Source organism: Cuculus canorus, chromosome 5 (assembly GCF_017976375.1).
Source record: "Cuculus canorus isolate bCucCan1 chromosome 5, bCucCan1.pri, whole genome shotgun sequence".
NCBI lineage: Eukaryota > Metazoa > Chordata > Aves > Cuculiformes > Cuculidae > Cuculus > Cuculus canorus.
The window spans coordinates 63,834,161-63,850,274 of NC_071405.1; the positions used below are offsets into that span (position 1 = coordinate 63,834,161).

The 16,114-nt window shown below is 41.9% G+C and overlaps 1 protein-coding gene across 1 annotated transcript in view; it reads left to right on the forward strand.

Moving 5' to 3' along the window:
* NUBPL (NUBP iron-sulfur cluster assembly factor, mitochondrial) overlaps positions 1–16,114 on the forward strand; it is a 76,800-nt gene that overhangs the window by 39,172 nt on the left and 21,514 nt on the right. The window contains exons 7-8 of the mRNA XM_054068131.1: positions 3,223–3,316; positions 15,012–15,097. Coding sequence (XP_053924106.1) covers positions 3,223–3,316; positions 15,012–15,097 — 180 coding nt within the window. The remainder of the gene's footprint in view (positions 1–3,222; positions 3,317–15,011; positions 15,098–16,114) is intronic.

Below are 16,114 nucleotides of genomic sequence, written 5' to 3' on the forward strand. Positions count from 1 at the left end.
TTCTCTTTTGTATTAAACAGGAGTCTTGACTTCCTAGGCACTTCTAAAAGTTACTCTGAGTCTATACTGAGAAGGAATAGAGTTTCCTTCTCTTTATGGAAAACTTTGGAGCAAACTGTTCTTATGGTCCACTTCAGTTTCTCTCTGAACTTGTCAGAACAGACTGCTCAGAAGTACCTTAGAGGGAATTTGAACTGTTGCAGTACATCTGTTTTTCATGGTGTTAGATTGGAAGTCTTTGAGATCTTTTTGAGCAGTTGTCTTTGTTGAGGAAGTGTCTAGTTGTATTAAGCACTATGGAATATTCTTCTGTAGTGTAATTAGTTGTTTCCCTACCGGAGAGAAAATTTCTATAGGGACTGAAAATTCTCTGGTTTATGTTTGAGTAACATCTCCTATTTATCAAATACTCGTGAGAAGAAATAAAATTTTTTTTTAATTAAAATACCATGTTTCATTATACTATTCCAAAAATTTCTGTTTTCTTATATCATGAAATGATTTATTTTTTTCCCAGGTTCTGTATATGTTTAAGCAGAATCTTTTAAGTAACTTTTCATGGAAATGTTTTCAAATACTTGTTATTTCTTACCTTTATTTTGTTCAGCTTTTTGCCTGTATTAAGTCATCTATATGTACAACAAAGTACTAAGAAGGATGGTGGGGGGGAGGGTTGGGCAGTAACAGACCTTAAGCTATCTGCAATGTAGCTGTTGGTACTTCTCTGATATTGATGTTCAGAACTTGGCTGGTTGCTGCCAAGTCTGCACTCGCAGTGCTGCTTGACTGACATTCTGCATCTTTTCCTCTTACTGAGAACAAATAAGTAATATCTTCTATCATTTGCCAGATACCAGGATTACTTGAAAACCACAAGGAGCAATCCCTCTTCTGTGCTAATATTCCATCACTTCTGCCTCACGCACAGAGGATGCTCAGCCTTCATTCCTCAGCAGAAATACCATCTATATCTCTGAATTCTGCCTTGATTTTAACTTGCTGTTTGGAACCTTTACTCAAAATGCATATCTGGTATTTTGATTATGAATTGTCACATAAACAGAGTGATTGATTAAAGTAATTTACGTAGAAGCGTTCAGAGTGTTTCTGAGCAATGGAAAGTACACAGAAACACATGGCACTTAATTACATTGCTTAACAATAAATGTCAAGTTAAACCTTTTTAAAAAAAGATGAATGCTATACTTAAGGAAAGTGCAATTACATTTCTATGGTTTGAAATGTTTTACACACTGTATGTATTAGAGGGGCAAACATATTAACACTTCTGTACATGCAAAGCTGCTGATAGATTTCAGATGCCACAAGGCAGGCTTTTGTAACCACTGTCCATTTATTGCTTGCTAAGGGAGCTCATTTACTGAGCTGTTAATCTAAGCTCATTTACTTGTATGCAACTAAATTTGCATACAGACACACTTCTCAGAACTGATTGAGAACATGAGGAGTAAGGTTCTGATTTGGTAAATTGTTGCATATAAACGAGATTTGCATTCAAATTAGTGTTTTATGTCACAGCCTGATTATATGCCCAATTCTAATAATGTTGAATGAATGACAGTAGTAGATTTCAGAAAGCTGCTCTGATTTTATGTTCCAATTCTAAATTTAATTAAAAATGTCTCTCCTCCCTTTTTTTCATCCTAGGCTGAAATTTAATAACAGACCTGGAATTTCTTCTCCTGTTAAATAATGTGTACACTTCTATAACAAATAGACCTTGCAAATTATGTTCAATAATTTGTTTAATAAAAGCTATTTATAAAAGTGTTCTTTTACTTTGAAGGATCTATGTGGAACTGCTTTTACCAAGGCAGCTACCTCTCCTTAAAAGAACAGCAACTGCTTTATGCTTCCTCAAAAAAATGAATGCCTAGGAAAGAGTTAGAGCACTGGCTTTTGAGGTCTTTTCCGTTAGCGTTTTAGATAGTAGTAGAATAGGTCTAGATCTTTTCTTTAGGAAACTGTAATGCTTACTAAGTAGAGGGATCACATCAATCTTGATGAAGGAGACTACTGCTTTAAGAAGATGGAGGAACAGAACATCTTGCATTACTTGGTGAGGCAGTGCTGTACCTAAGTTGAGTTCATGGAGAAAAGGGCTGAAAACTACTCAATATCCAAGTTTTTTCAATAACCAGTCGTTTGTTATAGACAAAGTGGTTGGTTACTGTGCTGCTCAGAAATGTGTTTCAGGACTGTACCTTGCTGTAACGCAGAAAGCAACAAAAAAAGGTTTCTTCATAGTTGCTTTAGAGGTATTTAAGGAAGGAAAATATAACTACTGTACTTGTAAATTTGTCTTAACGAGTGTAAGAATACATTGGTACTAACCTGTACCATGTCAGAATTGAATTGAGGATCTTCTGAAACTTAGTTGAACTCTTGGGAAATATTTAGGCAAAGTATATCTTGGCTTTACATGATACAGAATAGGCGTAGGACCATTTCTTTTCTTGTGAAGAGAACATGTATTGCAGAACACAGTGCACTAGAGATAGATATTTGGCTTTCCTGGAAATCTATCCTAGTAAAGAATGTAAATAATCACAGCATTCTCATATGTGAGCCTCATATCTTTCAAGGGTCACTCATTTGGTGCCTAGCAACCAGTGAATTTTTTTTTTTATTGTGTGTTATGTTATGTATGTTGTAAGTTTGTATTATTATACCTGGTGATTTTCCTTTAACAAATCTGGTACTGATAGCTCTAACTTCACAACAGGAAACTAGGAAAAATAATAAGGATTTATAGGTAGTTTCAAAGATGTTATAAGAAACAGGCAAAATTTGGTTTTAAATTAATGGAGACAATTTCTAATGCATTTTTGTTGCACAAACCCCAGAATTTTAGCCTGGATTTTACCTAACATTTGCTTCTTTCCTGTGATTAGGCAGCTGCAAAGTAGAAGTCTTAAATTAAGTTGTTACTACTTTCTCAGGGGGAAAGAGTTCAGTAAGGATTATGCTCAAGTTAATGATAGGGTTGCATTCATAGTTTTGACTGATCAGCAAAGATGGCATCTCTTAGAAAGAATACTGTCTTGACCCTGTACTGAAGGTGTGACTAAAAGGGTATCTTGTTATTGTTCTTTTGATGTCTCCTTGGTTCACTTGTTCTACATTATAGGAAACAAGGACTGCAAAGTGTCTTAAAAACTCTTAGAACCTCCAAAATATGTTTTTATTGTCATTTTCTAGGTTGACTGGGGTCAACTGGACTATTTAGTAATTGACATGCCGCCTGGGACTGGAGATGTGCAGCTGTCAGTCTCACAGAATATCCCAATTGCAGGTATGTGTATTGCTTGATGGTTTCAGAGATTTGAAGTTAGTTAAGTCTGGTAGCTTTAGGAAAAGAGTACTAAAATGCTGGTGAAAAAGTCTTGTAATTGTCATGATGAAAACCACTTACGAATCCTTTCTAATGTGTTCGAATTATGATTGTGTTACTTTCTTTTGAACTAAGTTTTGAAAAGCTTAAGAACTCAAGTGTAGCAGCCCTCTTGAGGGCTGAAAAATGCTGAAAATTGATAAGGTTAATTGATAAGAAGATAATTTTGTCTGTATCTACTACATAGTAAAGATAATACAACAAAGTAGTTTGTCTTCATGACTGCTTTTTGATTAGAAGCTGACAACGCTGTTAATGCACAGTATTTATTCATGTTAATTATGCAGCACTGTAATACACTAATGCATACAAGAAAGTTTAAAAAAGACAAGGAACTACTGGAGTCAGTCTTGGATCATTTTTATTTATATGCTTTGGACTTGCAGAAGCATGTCCTGCTTTGGTCTACTTCCCTGGGTTGAAGAAAGCATTGATGCTGGAGTTTATTTAAGCGTTCTGACTGGGGGGGTCTGGGAAGGAAGAGCTTTAGAAGTTTCCCTCGTACTCTACTTCACGGACACAAAGGCAGGAGGCCTCAAGGCTCAAGCATAAACAGAAGCAAATGAGAACCTCAGCTCACCCTCTCACTCATCTATGTCCTCTGCAATTGTACTCTGAAATCCCCACACCCAGGCCCCTCCGCTCCTGTGCGCAGGAGAGGCTCTGATCTTCTCAGCAGTATCCAGTGACAGGACAAGAAAGAGTAGGCACAAACTGAAATAAAGGAACCTCTTGCTAACTGTAGTGCAAAACTTGTTTGTGTGAAGGGAGATCAAGCCCTGGAAGACATTGCCCAGAGAGGTTCTGGAGGCTGCATGCTACGAGATCGTCAAAGCCTGTGTGGCTGTGGCCCTGGACAGTCTGCTCTGACTGCCCCTGCTCGAGCAGTGGCTTGGAGTAGATGATCTCTAGATGTCCCTTCCCACCTTGAGTTGGTGATTCTCCATGAGAAGAGACGGCGGGAGGGTTTTCTGCACTGGATTTCATTTCTCAGCAGGAGCAGTGGGACTAGCTTGATCTTGTTCACTGCCAGTGCCAGAGTTGAAGACAGCCCAGATTGCCACTGTTCCTCTGCCACCATCGGTGTGGCCTTGAGCTGTGGTAGTGGGAGCACAGACTCCAATTGTGGTACAAATGAAATGAACTTTATTGAGTGAAAGTACAGCTTATATACCCTTGTCTGCTCTGTTAACAGCTACCCCAATAAAATTCCACTGCTAAAGTTTCCATGAGTACAGAGATCAAGAGCAATGACTAGTGCTAGAGATGTACCCCCTGTCTTCTTTGTCTTGCTACAAAATCCTACATTCCCACGAGCACTGTTAGTGATTATAAGGTTTCTTAAACTAGCTAGCGAAGTTCAGAACAGTGGCTGCTTGCTTTGCGTTGGCTACTGATATCATAGGCGTGCCAAGGCATCAGCCACCTGCATTGGCAGCTGCACGACAGTGGAGTCCTTTATGCCTGTGCTGATTCAAGGACATAGTCTTTTCTCATCCAGTTCAAACCGATACATGCTTTCTCCCATATTCAGCATCAGCACAGTCACCACATCCTCCTTCTGTGTCCCTGGGCTCATTGTGCTGCCCTGGCTGGTGCTGGTGAGGTGGCGAGTGTTGCTTTTCTCTGCTCGGCAAGATGTGTGCTACCAGGCCCTGTGCCCAGCATGGCTGCACACCTCCTGCCAAGGCTGACTCCTTGCTGCACACCCTTCTCTGGAGGAACCGCAGCCACCCTGCTGACAGTGCTGTGTTTTCCTGGGATAAGCTGGACCTTCCCATTCAGGGCTTGGAGCTTGCTCCTTGTCCTAATACCTCCTCCTCTGCCACCTCTGCCATGCTCGGCCCCAGCTGCTGTGGGACCTATGCCAGGATCGCCTCCTGCCTGAGAAGTCTCGGCTCTCATCACGATCCCTGCTCATCCACTGCCTCCTCCTTGGAGAGATGTAGGTCTGTCTGCGTTGGCGTCCCATGTGGCCTTCCTGGCGCTGCCTGGGGGACCTGCTCCATTGACCGTCCCAGGCACGAGGACGCTGCCGGTCCCGGCTCCGCCACCGCTGTCTGCTGTGGTGTCTCCGTGAGTGCTCCCTCCGAGCTCTGCCTGCAGTGCTGTGCGACCCATGGTGGGATCGTCTTCTCCTTGCACGCCGGTCCCTGCTGGAATCCCAGGCTGACCACTGGTGGAACTCTCTCCTCCTTGTCGAGGGTGGGACATGCCAGTCAGGCCTTCTAGCTTGGTCCTCATGGCGAACAGCATCCCAGCCCCTGCTCTGCTGCCGCCTCCTGGTTCTTGAGGAGTCATAGCCCCAGGTACGCTGAGCTCCTCTGTGGCCGCCATGGTGCCGCCTTGTGGACCTGCTTTGGTCCCTGTGTGGGGCCCTGCTGTGGCCTCTTTGGGAAGAGCTGCGGCCTGAGGAATTCCACCACCTCCTTCCTGCGGAGCGGGGTCGAGATCTCCCTCTGTGGTTGCGGTGTGCCTCGTGATTGTGGGCTTGAAGAATGGGGAAGGTGTGGTGAGAAGTCCACCCGCAGTTTGTGCACGTGGCTCTGCTGTGGGCCCAGTGCGCTACACAGGAAGGACAGAAGCAGTGCCTGCATGAAGTCTGGCAAGGTTCGTAGTTGGTGGTGTCCCGGTCGCGTGGGCGGTTTGGGTGCTCAGAGGCATCGAGCTGTGCAGCGTGGGGCCCCTGGCTGGTGCTGGCAACAGGGGAAGAGGCACCCTGTTCTGCCAAATCCTCTCTCGATGCCATCATGTGCAGCAAAGGGAAGAGATAAAAAGTTCACGGCTTGCCCTGTAGACACAAGCTGGCAGGAGACAGTAAAGCTGATGAATTGAAAGGGCTAAAGAGGTGCTTGCTCTGCTTCAGGGTGGTACTTGTGCTGCCACAAATGCTAAGGATCGTCCCGGAGCAGACAAGCGACACCAAAGCAGCTTTGTGTACTCCTGGTGTTTGGGCAAGACTGTAATCAATGTCTTTGACACGTGCGGGCAAGAATTGGGGAAGGCAGAAAAGCAGTTCCCAGCCTCTCTGCAAGGGCAGCGCAAGAAGAGTTGGAGTGTGGCTGGTCGGAACTGTTTCCCCTGGCTCTGCTGGTGTCCCTGTTGAGCAGATTCTCTCTGAGCTCTTAGCAGCGAGCCTGTGGGATGACGTTCCTTCGTCCTCCTCCTGTTGAATGACTGTCCCCCACACGAGGGGACAGTCTTGAAGTGCCACAGGACTGTCCCCCACACGAGGGGACAGTACTGTGGCACTTCAAGACTGCCGCAGCCTCACAATGAGTGTTGCCATGGGAGTCTCAGTGACTCTCTTGTGACATCACAGTGCTTTTGGGGACCGCACCCAGAAGACAAAAGCCATGGCTTTTGGGGGTGGGGGTGGGGAAACAATTAGCAAACATACTCTGTGTATTGCTGGGCTCCCCAGTACAGTAGAGAAATGGACGTACTGGAGAGAGCCCAACACGGGGCCACAAGGAGGATGAAGTGTCTGGAGCATATCTCTTGCGAGGAGAGGCTGAGGGAACTGATGACCATGGCTTGGGTGCCTTGACCACTTTGGTGTCGGGAAGGTGGCGAGTGTTGCTTTTCTCTGCTCGGCAAGATGTGTGCTACCAGGCCCTGTGCCCAGCATGGCTGCGCACCTCCCGCCAAGGCTGGCTCCTTGCTGCACACCCTTCTCTGGAGGAACCGCAGGCACCCTGCCGACAGTGCTGTGTTCTCCTGGGATAAGCTGGGCCTTCCCGTTCAGGGCTTGGAGCTCACTCCTTGTCCAAATTCCTGAGTGAACTGGCAGATGTAGTTGCCAAGCCAGTCTCCTTGATATTTGAAATGCCATGACAGTCAGGAGAAGTCCCTGGTGATGGGAAGAAGGGTAATGTGGTACCCATTTTTAAAAAGGGTAGAAAAGACGAACCTGAGAACTACCGACCTGTCAGCCTCACCTCTGTGCCTGGGAAGATCATGGAATAGATCCTCGTAGAAGCTATGCTAAAGCACATGGAGGACAGGGAGGTGATTAATGGCAGCCAGCATGGCTTCGCCAGGGGCAAGTCCTGTCTGACCAACTTGGTGTCTTTCTGTGGTGGGGTAACCGCAGCATTGGACATGGGTAAACCGGTGGATGTGATCTATCTAGACTTCTGTAAAGCCTTTGACACGGTTCCCCCCAACATCCTTCTCTCTAAATTGGCGATATATGGATTTGATGGGTGGATGGTAAGTTGGATAAGAAAGTGGTTGGATGGTTGTATTCAGAGAGTAGTGGTCAATGGCTCAAAGTTCAGATGGAGATCCATGACGAGTGGTGGCCCTCAGGGGTCCGTACTGGGACTGGTGCTGTTCAATATTTTTATCAATGATATTGACAGCAAGATTGAGTGCACTCTCAGCAAGTTTGTGGATGGCACCAAGCTGAGTGGTGCGGTTTCCACACCGGAAGGATGGGATGTCATCCCGAGGGACCTGGACAGACTGGAGAAGTGGGTCTGTGAGAACCTCATGAGGTTCAACAAGGCCAAATGTAAGGTCCTACACCTGGGTTGGGGCAGTCCCTGTTTTCAGTACACGATAGGAGATGATGTGATAGAGAGCAGCCGTGCAGAGAAGGACTTGGGGATGCTGGTCAATGAGAAGCTCAACATGAGCTGGCAGTGTGTGCTTGCAGCCCAGAAGGCCAACCGCGTCCTGGGCTGCATCAAAGAAGTGTGTCCAGCATGGTGAGGAACATTATTCTACCCCTCTGTTCCTCTCTTGTGAGATCTCATCTGGAAGAATAAAGGGATGCCACTACCTTGAAGACACTTGGCATTTTAAAATTCGAAGTGTGACATACCAGGCTATTTACTGATATCTATGTCACACAGACCAGGGTGTAGCCTTCTACACAGCTGTTGCATAGCAGCATTGGGACTTTGGAGAACCGGATCCTGCCTTAACATATCATAATATACAAGTGTAAAGCCCAAGTAAGTTTCTTGCTTTGTTGTTTGTGTCCTTTGTGGCACCTAAGGACACAAAGAGTGGGCATCACTCTCCTGGTGTGGCTGTGCTTAGGACCCGGTGCTGGCTGCTGCAGGGGGAAGGTGCTGCAGCAGTGGGGACTGCTCGCCCCACCGCCGTCTTCCTCTGCCCGCTGGACTGCCCAGGCTGGACCCTCCCAAAAGACACATGGCAAGACCACGCCAACACATGCTGATGAGGGTCTGATGGGCCTTATAAAAAGAACTTTCAAGGAACCAGGCAAGGTTTGTCACTCCTGTGCTCTCACACTCTCTCGACCATCGCTTGGATCGGACCAGCCTGGACCACGCAGCCTGGAAGAAGCCACTGCTGCGACGACCACATGTTCCCAAGAACCACTGCTGCCATCAATGTGGCGATTTATTTCCTTCCCTTTCTCTCTCTTTATCTCCTTCCCGTTCCCTTTGCGTGCCAGATCGGGTCCGAGTGACCTGTGTTGCGTTCAGGGATAATATTGTGATCCAAACAGGTTGGGATTTGTTTCTGTAGCTTTGGGAAGTTGCACCCCTATGTCCCGGCTGTGCACACCAGTATTTTTGTCTGTTTATGTTTGTCAGAGTCAGAATAAATATCACTTTTGATTTTCGCCCTGGGAGGGTCCTTGTTGGCCTCCGGATCGCCGCACGGATAAGCGAACACACCCCCATCTCCCCCAGTCAGGCGTAGATGCAAATGTGTGGGTCCAGGGTGTGACAACAAGAACAAGAAGTTTCAGGAGATAAGTAAACTCTTCCAAAGCAAGCATTAAAAACAGCAAAAAGAGAATTTCAAATCAGAGTTTTAAAAAGAAAATTCTGTTGATGCTTTGTAAAACTAAGCATAAAATAGCAGAAAAAAAGAACTGTGATTTGTGAGATAAAGATATCTTTTTAAATTAACTGGAATTGCAAGTTGAATAAGTTGATGCTGTTCTCTTGTCTTTTCTGTAGAGAAATGATCAAAAAAACCCCAGTGCTGCAGTACAAGTTACATGTAGTGTACAGTTTAAGATTAGAGATTAGTATTCTGTTATTGCTCTTTGTACAAATGTCTGTTTGCCCCTTGTTGAATATCTCTTACTTTGATGCAAATCACAGTTGCAAGGCATCTGATCTTCATTCCTTTTAGTTTAACAATAGTATACAATGTTTCTCTCAGTTTCTAAGCTTGCTTTCTTCTTTTATGGAGGGGGTACATCATTAGTTCCTACAGTATATTTTTGAAGCTGTTTTACTGAAACCATCTGGGTAATCGTGAATTTTACTTGATCTATTTTTGAATGGCAAATATTTTTAATATCAGATTTTTATGTAGATTTACTCTTTCTTTCATACTGTACTTTGATATTTTAAATAACTGCAGGAAAGGAAAGGTACATAAGTTTAGGATAGATTGAAATTCAAAAAAAACACCCCTTAGTCACATCAGTAGGGATTTAAAAATCATCTTTGTATTCATCCAAATATAACTCGTGTGCTGAAATAGTTTGCTTCTGTTGTCAGAAAACATGTAGTTGACAAATGCAAATTATCATCAAGATTATCTTGGCTTTGGACACTCCTGGTACTTCTTCATGAAGCGCCAGTCTCAGTAGACTCTGTAAACTTTAAATTTAGAGACCAAAATACAGTATAAGTTTATGAGTCTACCCAGTAATGCCTCACCATCTTTCAATATAAATTCAAATTTAACTCTTGGTTCATGGAGGTTAAAGTGACAGTGTATTCAGTGCAAGTTCTTTAAATGTTAAAATTCCTGAAAAATAGTTTCCAGTTATTGGAGAAACGTATAGAGGCTTTGAAAACTGAGGTTCTCTGAGGTCTGGCAACAATGGCTAAGTATGTAAAGTACTAGATTAGTTGCAATTGCCTTGATTTTCTTAGGCCCACTATTCTGAATAGGAAGACAGTTGGAAAAGATGAGAATAATAGTACTGCATTCTGTCCTCTAGCTATTTCTTATGAAAAAAATAAGTGTTTAAATCTGCCCCTTATTGTCCCCACCTCTGGGGGAAAAATGCGAAAATCAGAATGGGTTTTGGAGGTTATGAAAGTAGTCTCAGTGTTGTCTTTTTTTGTGTAGTAGATCCACTCTTTTACCTAGTTCTCCTCTTTGCATTTTGACCTTGAATTTTAAAAGAATCATATTCATTTGTCAAAAGAGACCATTTGGACTTCACTCTTGCTGAATGCAATGCTCATTGTAGTCTGGACATGATCAGCAAATGTCCGTGAAAGCAGGAGGTGGAATGGAGTAGAGCAGAAAAATGCTAATTCAGATAGCTAAGGAAAAGTGGAAAGTCACAGAGAGTCGGTGAGGCAGTAGCTTTTTACTTTATGCCTATACTTAGAAAATCATGCTTGTTTGCAGATGTTATGACAAATCTTTGCAGTGTTTTCACTTTGCTAAGTAAATATTGCATTGTAAATGGCATTAGTATGACATGTATTTAGTTTGCCATGACCAAACCCAGACTTTTTAACACAGCGAGATTTGTTTTTCCATGTCTTTTTCCATATGATCTAATGGGAAATAGATGTTATAATACTTACTGGTCAGTTAGATGAGGGCAGTTTAACTTCTAGGTGACAGCTTTATTGAAATTGAGATATTCTCTGCTCAGTGATTTCATTGACAGTTCCTCTTGCCAGGAGGAAGAAGCTTACTCTAAGATTTATGTTCTCTTTTCGTGCGGTCAAGGCAGTAGTGCCCAAATCGCCATAACTACCCGCTATTCTGTGGGCAGAAAAGGATGTGTGGCTCTTGGAAACATACAGTGTTAGAGCAGTTGTTCAGAGATTCCTCCATGAAGAAGGTACCAAGCAGGCTGGAGGTATAATATAGCCAGGATCTGGTCTTTGGGAGTTCTGAGCTGTATTATGAGTCTTGGGTAAGGATCCCTTAAGGGAAAAATCACACTAGTGATTCTTTTATGTTGCTAGTTGTAATGAGATGTCACACACAAAAGCTAAAGGAACTTCTTTGCAAGGTTTATCCAAGGAGATGGACTTTTTTTTTTCATGTTAATGGATCTGCAGTCGTTGTCAGCTAAAATTCTAGCAAAGACAGAAATCTTTGTTCTTGCAAGACCTTGTTTTGCATCTTCAAGTGCAAACTGTCTGGATGAGATGTGTGTAGCCTGGTTCTGAAGTCTCTGCTTGAAGACACTGGAGGGAAAAAAGAATATGTTAGAGAGATCCTTTACATCCTGAGGTAGACCTTCTGAACTGCTGCTTATCACTTCTTTTTAGATGTGCCTGTTTCCCACTTGGGTACAAATTGGCTATGGCTAAGTCCTGGAGGGTTTCCACCTTCTGCCATGTAAGCCAGAGCGTCTAATGTAAACCTTAATGATGCAGTGAATATAGGTGATATTTTCTATACTAAGAAATTATGTGCTGTTTCAGTGCAGTTTCCTGAATACCAGTCTGCCAGAAGGGCGAGCACTAATGACTGTGTAGGCACACCTTTCTTTTACTGAGGATTAAGTACATAGGGATAAAAAAGAGGCGAATGTCAGTGTTAGAGGCTACTCTTAGTTCTGTCTCTATATATTATCCATGCTAAGGATTAAAAATACAGTTTGCGTAGTTTTTACTACTGTAACATGCATGCTTTTTGTCAACTGAAATACAGGGAAGTTACAAAAATAAGTGGAATGCATGAATAATTAGATATATCAGTTAAACCTAAATGTGCTCAACCTAGATATCCTTAGTGTGCTTAAGGCACAGAAATTATTTTCGCCACACAACTGCAAGCATAGAATTTGTAGTACATTCTAATGTACAATGTGATAGCATTATAGTTTCTGCAACTTCTGTGTTCAATTTGTCAGTGTGTTTCCCTCATTCACAGGTTTGTGTAAATGTTGCACGTATTGCTTTAAGAGCCACACTGTGTACCTAAATTCAGTCATATGTCATTACTTTATTGATCAAAATAACTCTTTACTGTTTGATGTTCTTGTTAACCATGTAGAGCCAAGACAGCAAAGAAGGTATGGGCTGTGTTCTTTCTTGCTCATCATTTGAATCACTTTCGGATTTAAACATATGGAAATATATTCAGGGAGGAGAGCACTGTGAAACATTTATTTGCTATATTCATATGCTAGTAAGGGAAATAATGTGGCTAATAATTTGAATTCTTGAACTTCAGGTTGGATTTGCTGCACTAGGGGTTGTACCAAAGAACGAGAAAAGATACTTATTTTAAAGAGTGTTGGTATAATTCAGTACAAGCTGTGTGTGAATAAATTTTGTCTGTAATCAAGCTCAGAGTGAAAAGGAAAATAAGAGAGACTCATCTATTACACCCTCAGGAGCTTCTTGGGCATATTGGCTTTCATTCTGTGGAAAAAAACAGGCAAGCTGTCCATGAGCATAATTTTAACTCATTATTTCAGAAGCCAGAGGTTTTCATACATGGAGTTGGTGTCTGCAGCAGCCTAAACTCTGCAAGGTGCCATTGGGTCTACTTTTCCCTTTGGGTGAGGTTCTCTAGCAACAGAATTTGTTAGTCAAAAATCTCTCTCAGACAAACTGATTATGGTTCTAGTGGGTGTCCTGCTGTGCATAGCTTCTGTCCTGCATGTCATGCCAATTACTGGATCCTTAAAAAAATGTATAATGGCCCAGAGAATGAAGACTTCAGTTCTGTTGACTGCATGTTAGCTTTAACTTGAAGAACACTGAGCCAGCATCTTCCAAGGAAAGTGTGAACAAAAGTGTGGAGCAACTGACATGAATGTGTACACTTAAATTTCCGGTTTTGTTTGAAAAGAAAACAGTAATAACAGTTTTGTCCGGGTATTGAAGGATCTTTATTTTACAAGTATGCAGAAAAATTGAGGGCACTGAGTCTAAATTACTTATTCGTGGTCTATGCTTTTAGGAAATGGTGCGTTCATTCTTTAGTCCTACATTTCAATGTCAGCTGTAAAGCGTAAGTGAAGTCAGTGAAGCAAGGAGCTAAGGTGACTTGGATATAACCGAAAGGCTTCTACCTTACTCTTTACGATGCCATTGCAAGCAGTTTGGCTTGGCAAAACCAGCAGATTATTCAAATGCTGGAGTTCTAATGAACAGTAAGGGAATTGGGTTTGCTTAGTACATTACATATGCTGTTCGGTTTTTGGTCTTGTGTCTAATATTATGTAAGGCAGAGACTGGCAGCTTTTCAGGAGCGAAGCGCCAGATTGTATTTTTCTTTCACAAATTAGAGGTTAAGAACACTGGTTGAAAACATTGAAACACACTGCCAGGCATTGTTTGGCTGTCTTTCATGCAGGCAAGCTGCCACCCGGCAGCCAGTGTCGGGCTGATGTGGGGGGCAAGGGCTCTCTGTCCCACCACTGCCAAAGCTGGGAGTGCTCCCAGAACGCCCAGGCTCCTGGTGCACCAGCTCCTGCCAGTAATGCCAGTGTTTCGTGGCTCTGGAGATCTACCCACTCTTCCTTTGCTGTGTACACTGAGGACTGGGAACCGCTGGGCCAGTAGGAAACTCTATCCCATGTGTCTAATACTGTTTGTTGTAATTGCTGTTAATGTGGAATCTGGCACAGGTTTCTTATGCAAGGTTGGCTTACCATGGCTCTACAGAGATGTTTTTATAACAGATAAATTGGAGACTGGATGGTCACTGTGAAACCAGAGCTAATCAATTCACAAGTAAAATCCTCTTTTACATTGTGTTTTTTGAAAACAGTGACGAGCCTGAGCAGATTCTTGATGCAAGTTTTGAAAAATTAATATAAGAAACCCCTGAGCGTATGCAAAATATGCTTTTTGAAGTAATGTGGAATATTATAATGCCGATATTGGTTTTGTAGGATGTATTAATCAAGAAGTAGTACAGGATGGTATGGGATAGTAACCTGTAGGCTTACTTTAGGATCTAACCTCTGACAATGAGCTCTTGCTGTTTTGTATGCTTCATAACTCTTTGGAATACTAATTGTCAGGTAATCTGCAGCTATGTCTGAGTTGTGAGTAATACTATACTTTTTTGGAAGCTAGTGCAAGTGTTCATGAGTTGGCCTCTTATTTTGTAGTATCATTTGTACAAATATACTGGTGTTGTGTCTAGTGTAACATGTTTCAGGCCTGTGCCTGTCAAGTGTAGTGCGTTCAGAAAACAACAGTCTTGATTACTGGCAGCTGCCTCTTGATTTTAGGAAAAAGCTTATTCTTAAATGAAAAACTTTCAAATGTAATGATGGCATGGGACAGTTACTGCGTTGATACTCCCAGAGTACCACCTCTGCAGCCTGTGAGCATTTGGACCATATTGTCTTTTATCCATGGTCATATGACAGCTAGATCAGTTTTTCGCATTTAGAAATTATAAGTGGATTCTACATAGGAAAACTGAAGATGAACATTTTTAAGTTATTTCTATCACTCTGTATCATATCTCAGTGATTTTGGTCATTGCATAATAAAAAAACAAGCATCAATTTCTTCCTCAAAATAAAAAGGACGCATACAAGTCTGTGACTATTTTGAATTTAGTAGCGCGTGCTAGATAGTAAAAATACTGAACAGTATAATTAGTCATATGCATTTTAATGATATTTCGTTTTTTCTTTTCCCAGGAGCTGTGATCGTCTCCACTCCACAAGATGTGGCTTTATTGGATGCCCGCAAAGGAGCTGAAATGTTTAGAAAAGTCCATGTACCTGTAAGCCTGTGTATTAAAAATACCAATATTTTTTTTACAATTTTCCAAAATATAGGAAAAAAAAAAGTAAATCCATGTATTGCAGTGGGTAAACAAAACATTCAGGATTCCCTTGAATTTCATAAATGCTTGTTAAAAAAAAAGGATTAGAATCCCTCTTATGTCCATATCAGGAGCTTGCTTTAACAGAAAGGAAAGAATTTTCTCAGGCTGAGGTCATAATAGTGCTTGACTTCTTTTAAATCAATTTGTTTGATCACCTGGAATGGTTCAGACTGTTAAACAGAGTATCTTACAAAGTAATGTGTGCTTTCCAATTGTACTGTCTTGCTATATCCTCGTTATGTGTCCTCTTCAGCAGTGCCTTTGTTAGAGCTTAAAATCTAGAATTTCTTGAAAAGTGGAAAAATTGTATATTGGTTCATTTTAAGAAGGAAATTTAAGTTTTTGGGAGATACACATGTACCTAATTGTCGCTTTGCCATTGGAAGGGCTCCATGAATGTTACGCCAGCTAGAAAGTTGTCTGTATCACTTTGTTTTTCATGAGGTTTATAGCTTACATGGTAGCTTGCTTGTTTGTGAAATGCAAGATTTAAAAATATCCACGATGTTCATATGGATTAGGAGAAAATATTAAACAGGTTGACATTGACTCAATGTTTTCTCTGTGTGCTACAAGTTGCTAAGTAACTGAACGTTCTACTCTAGAGTATGTTCATTAAGAGATTCTTTTTTCATTAGAAATGTGCAGCTGATGAGAAAAGGTAAACTTAAATGTTTCCTTATCTTAAACAGTAAAGAAAAAAAAGCCATTCACTAAACCTTAAAAAAGATATTTTCTTGCCTATGTGTTTGAAGGACACTTCCACTCTTTATTATTATATAAGTGACTATTTTCCCTTTTTGTTTAATTTATACAATAGCTTAACAAAAGCAATACATCAATAAACTCCTTATTGTTAACTATTTCTTAAGCATATTTTCACCAGGATGGAAGTATAGTGGCATTTATTAT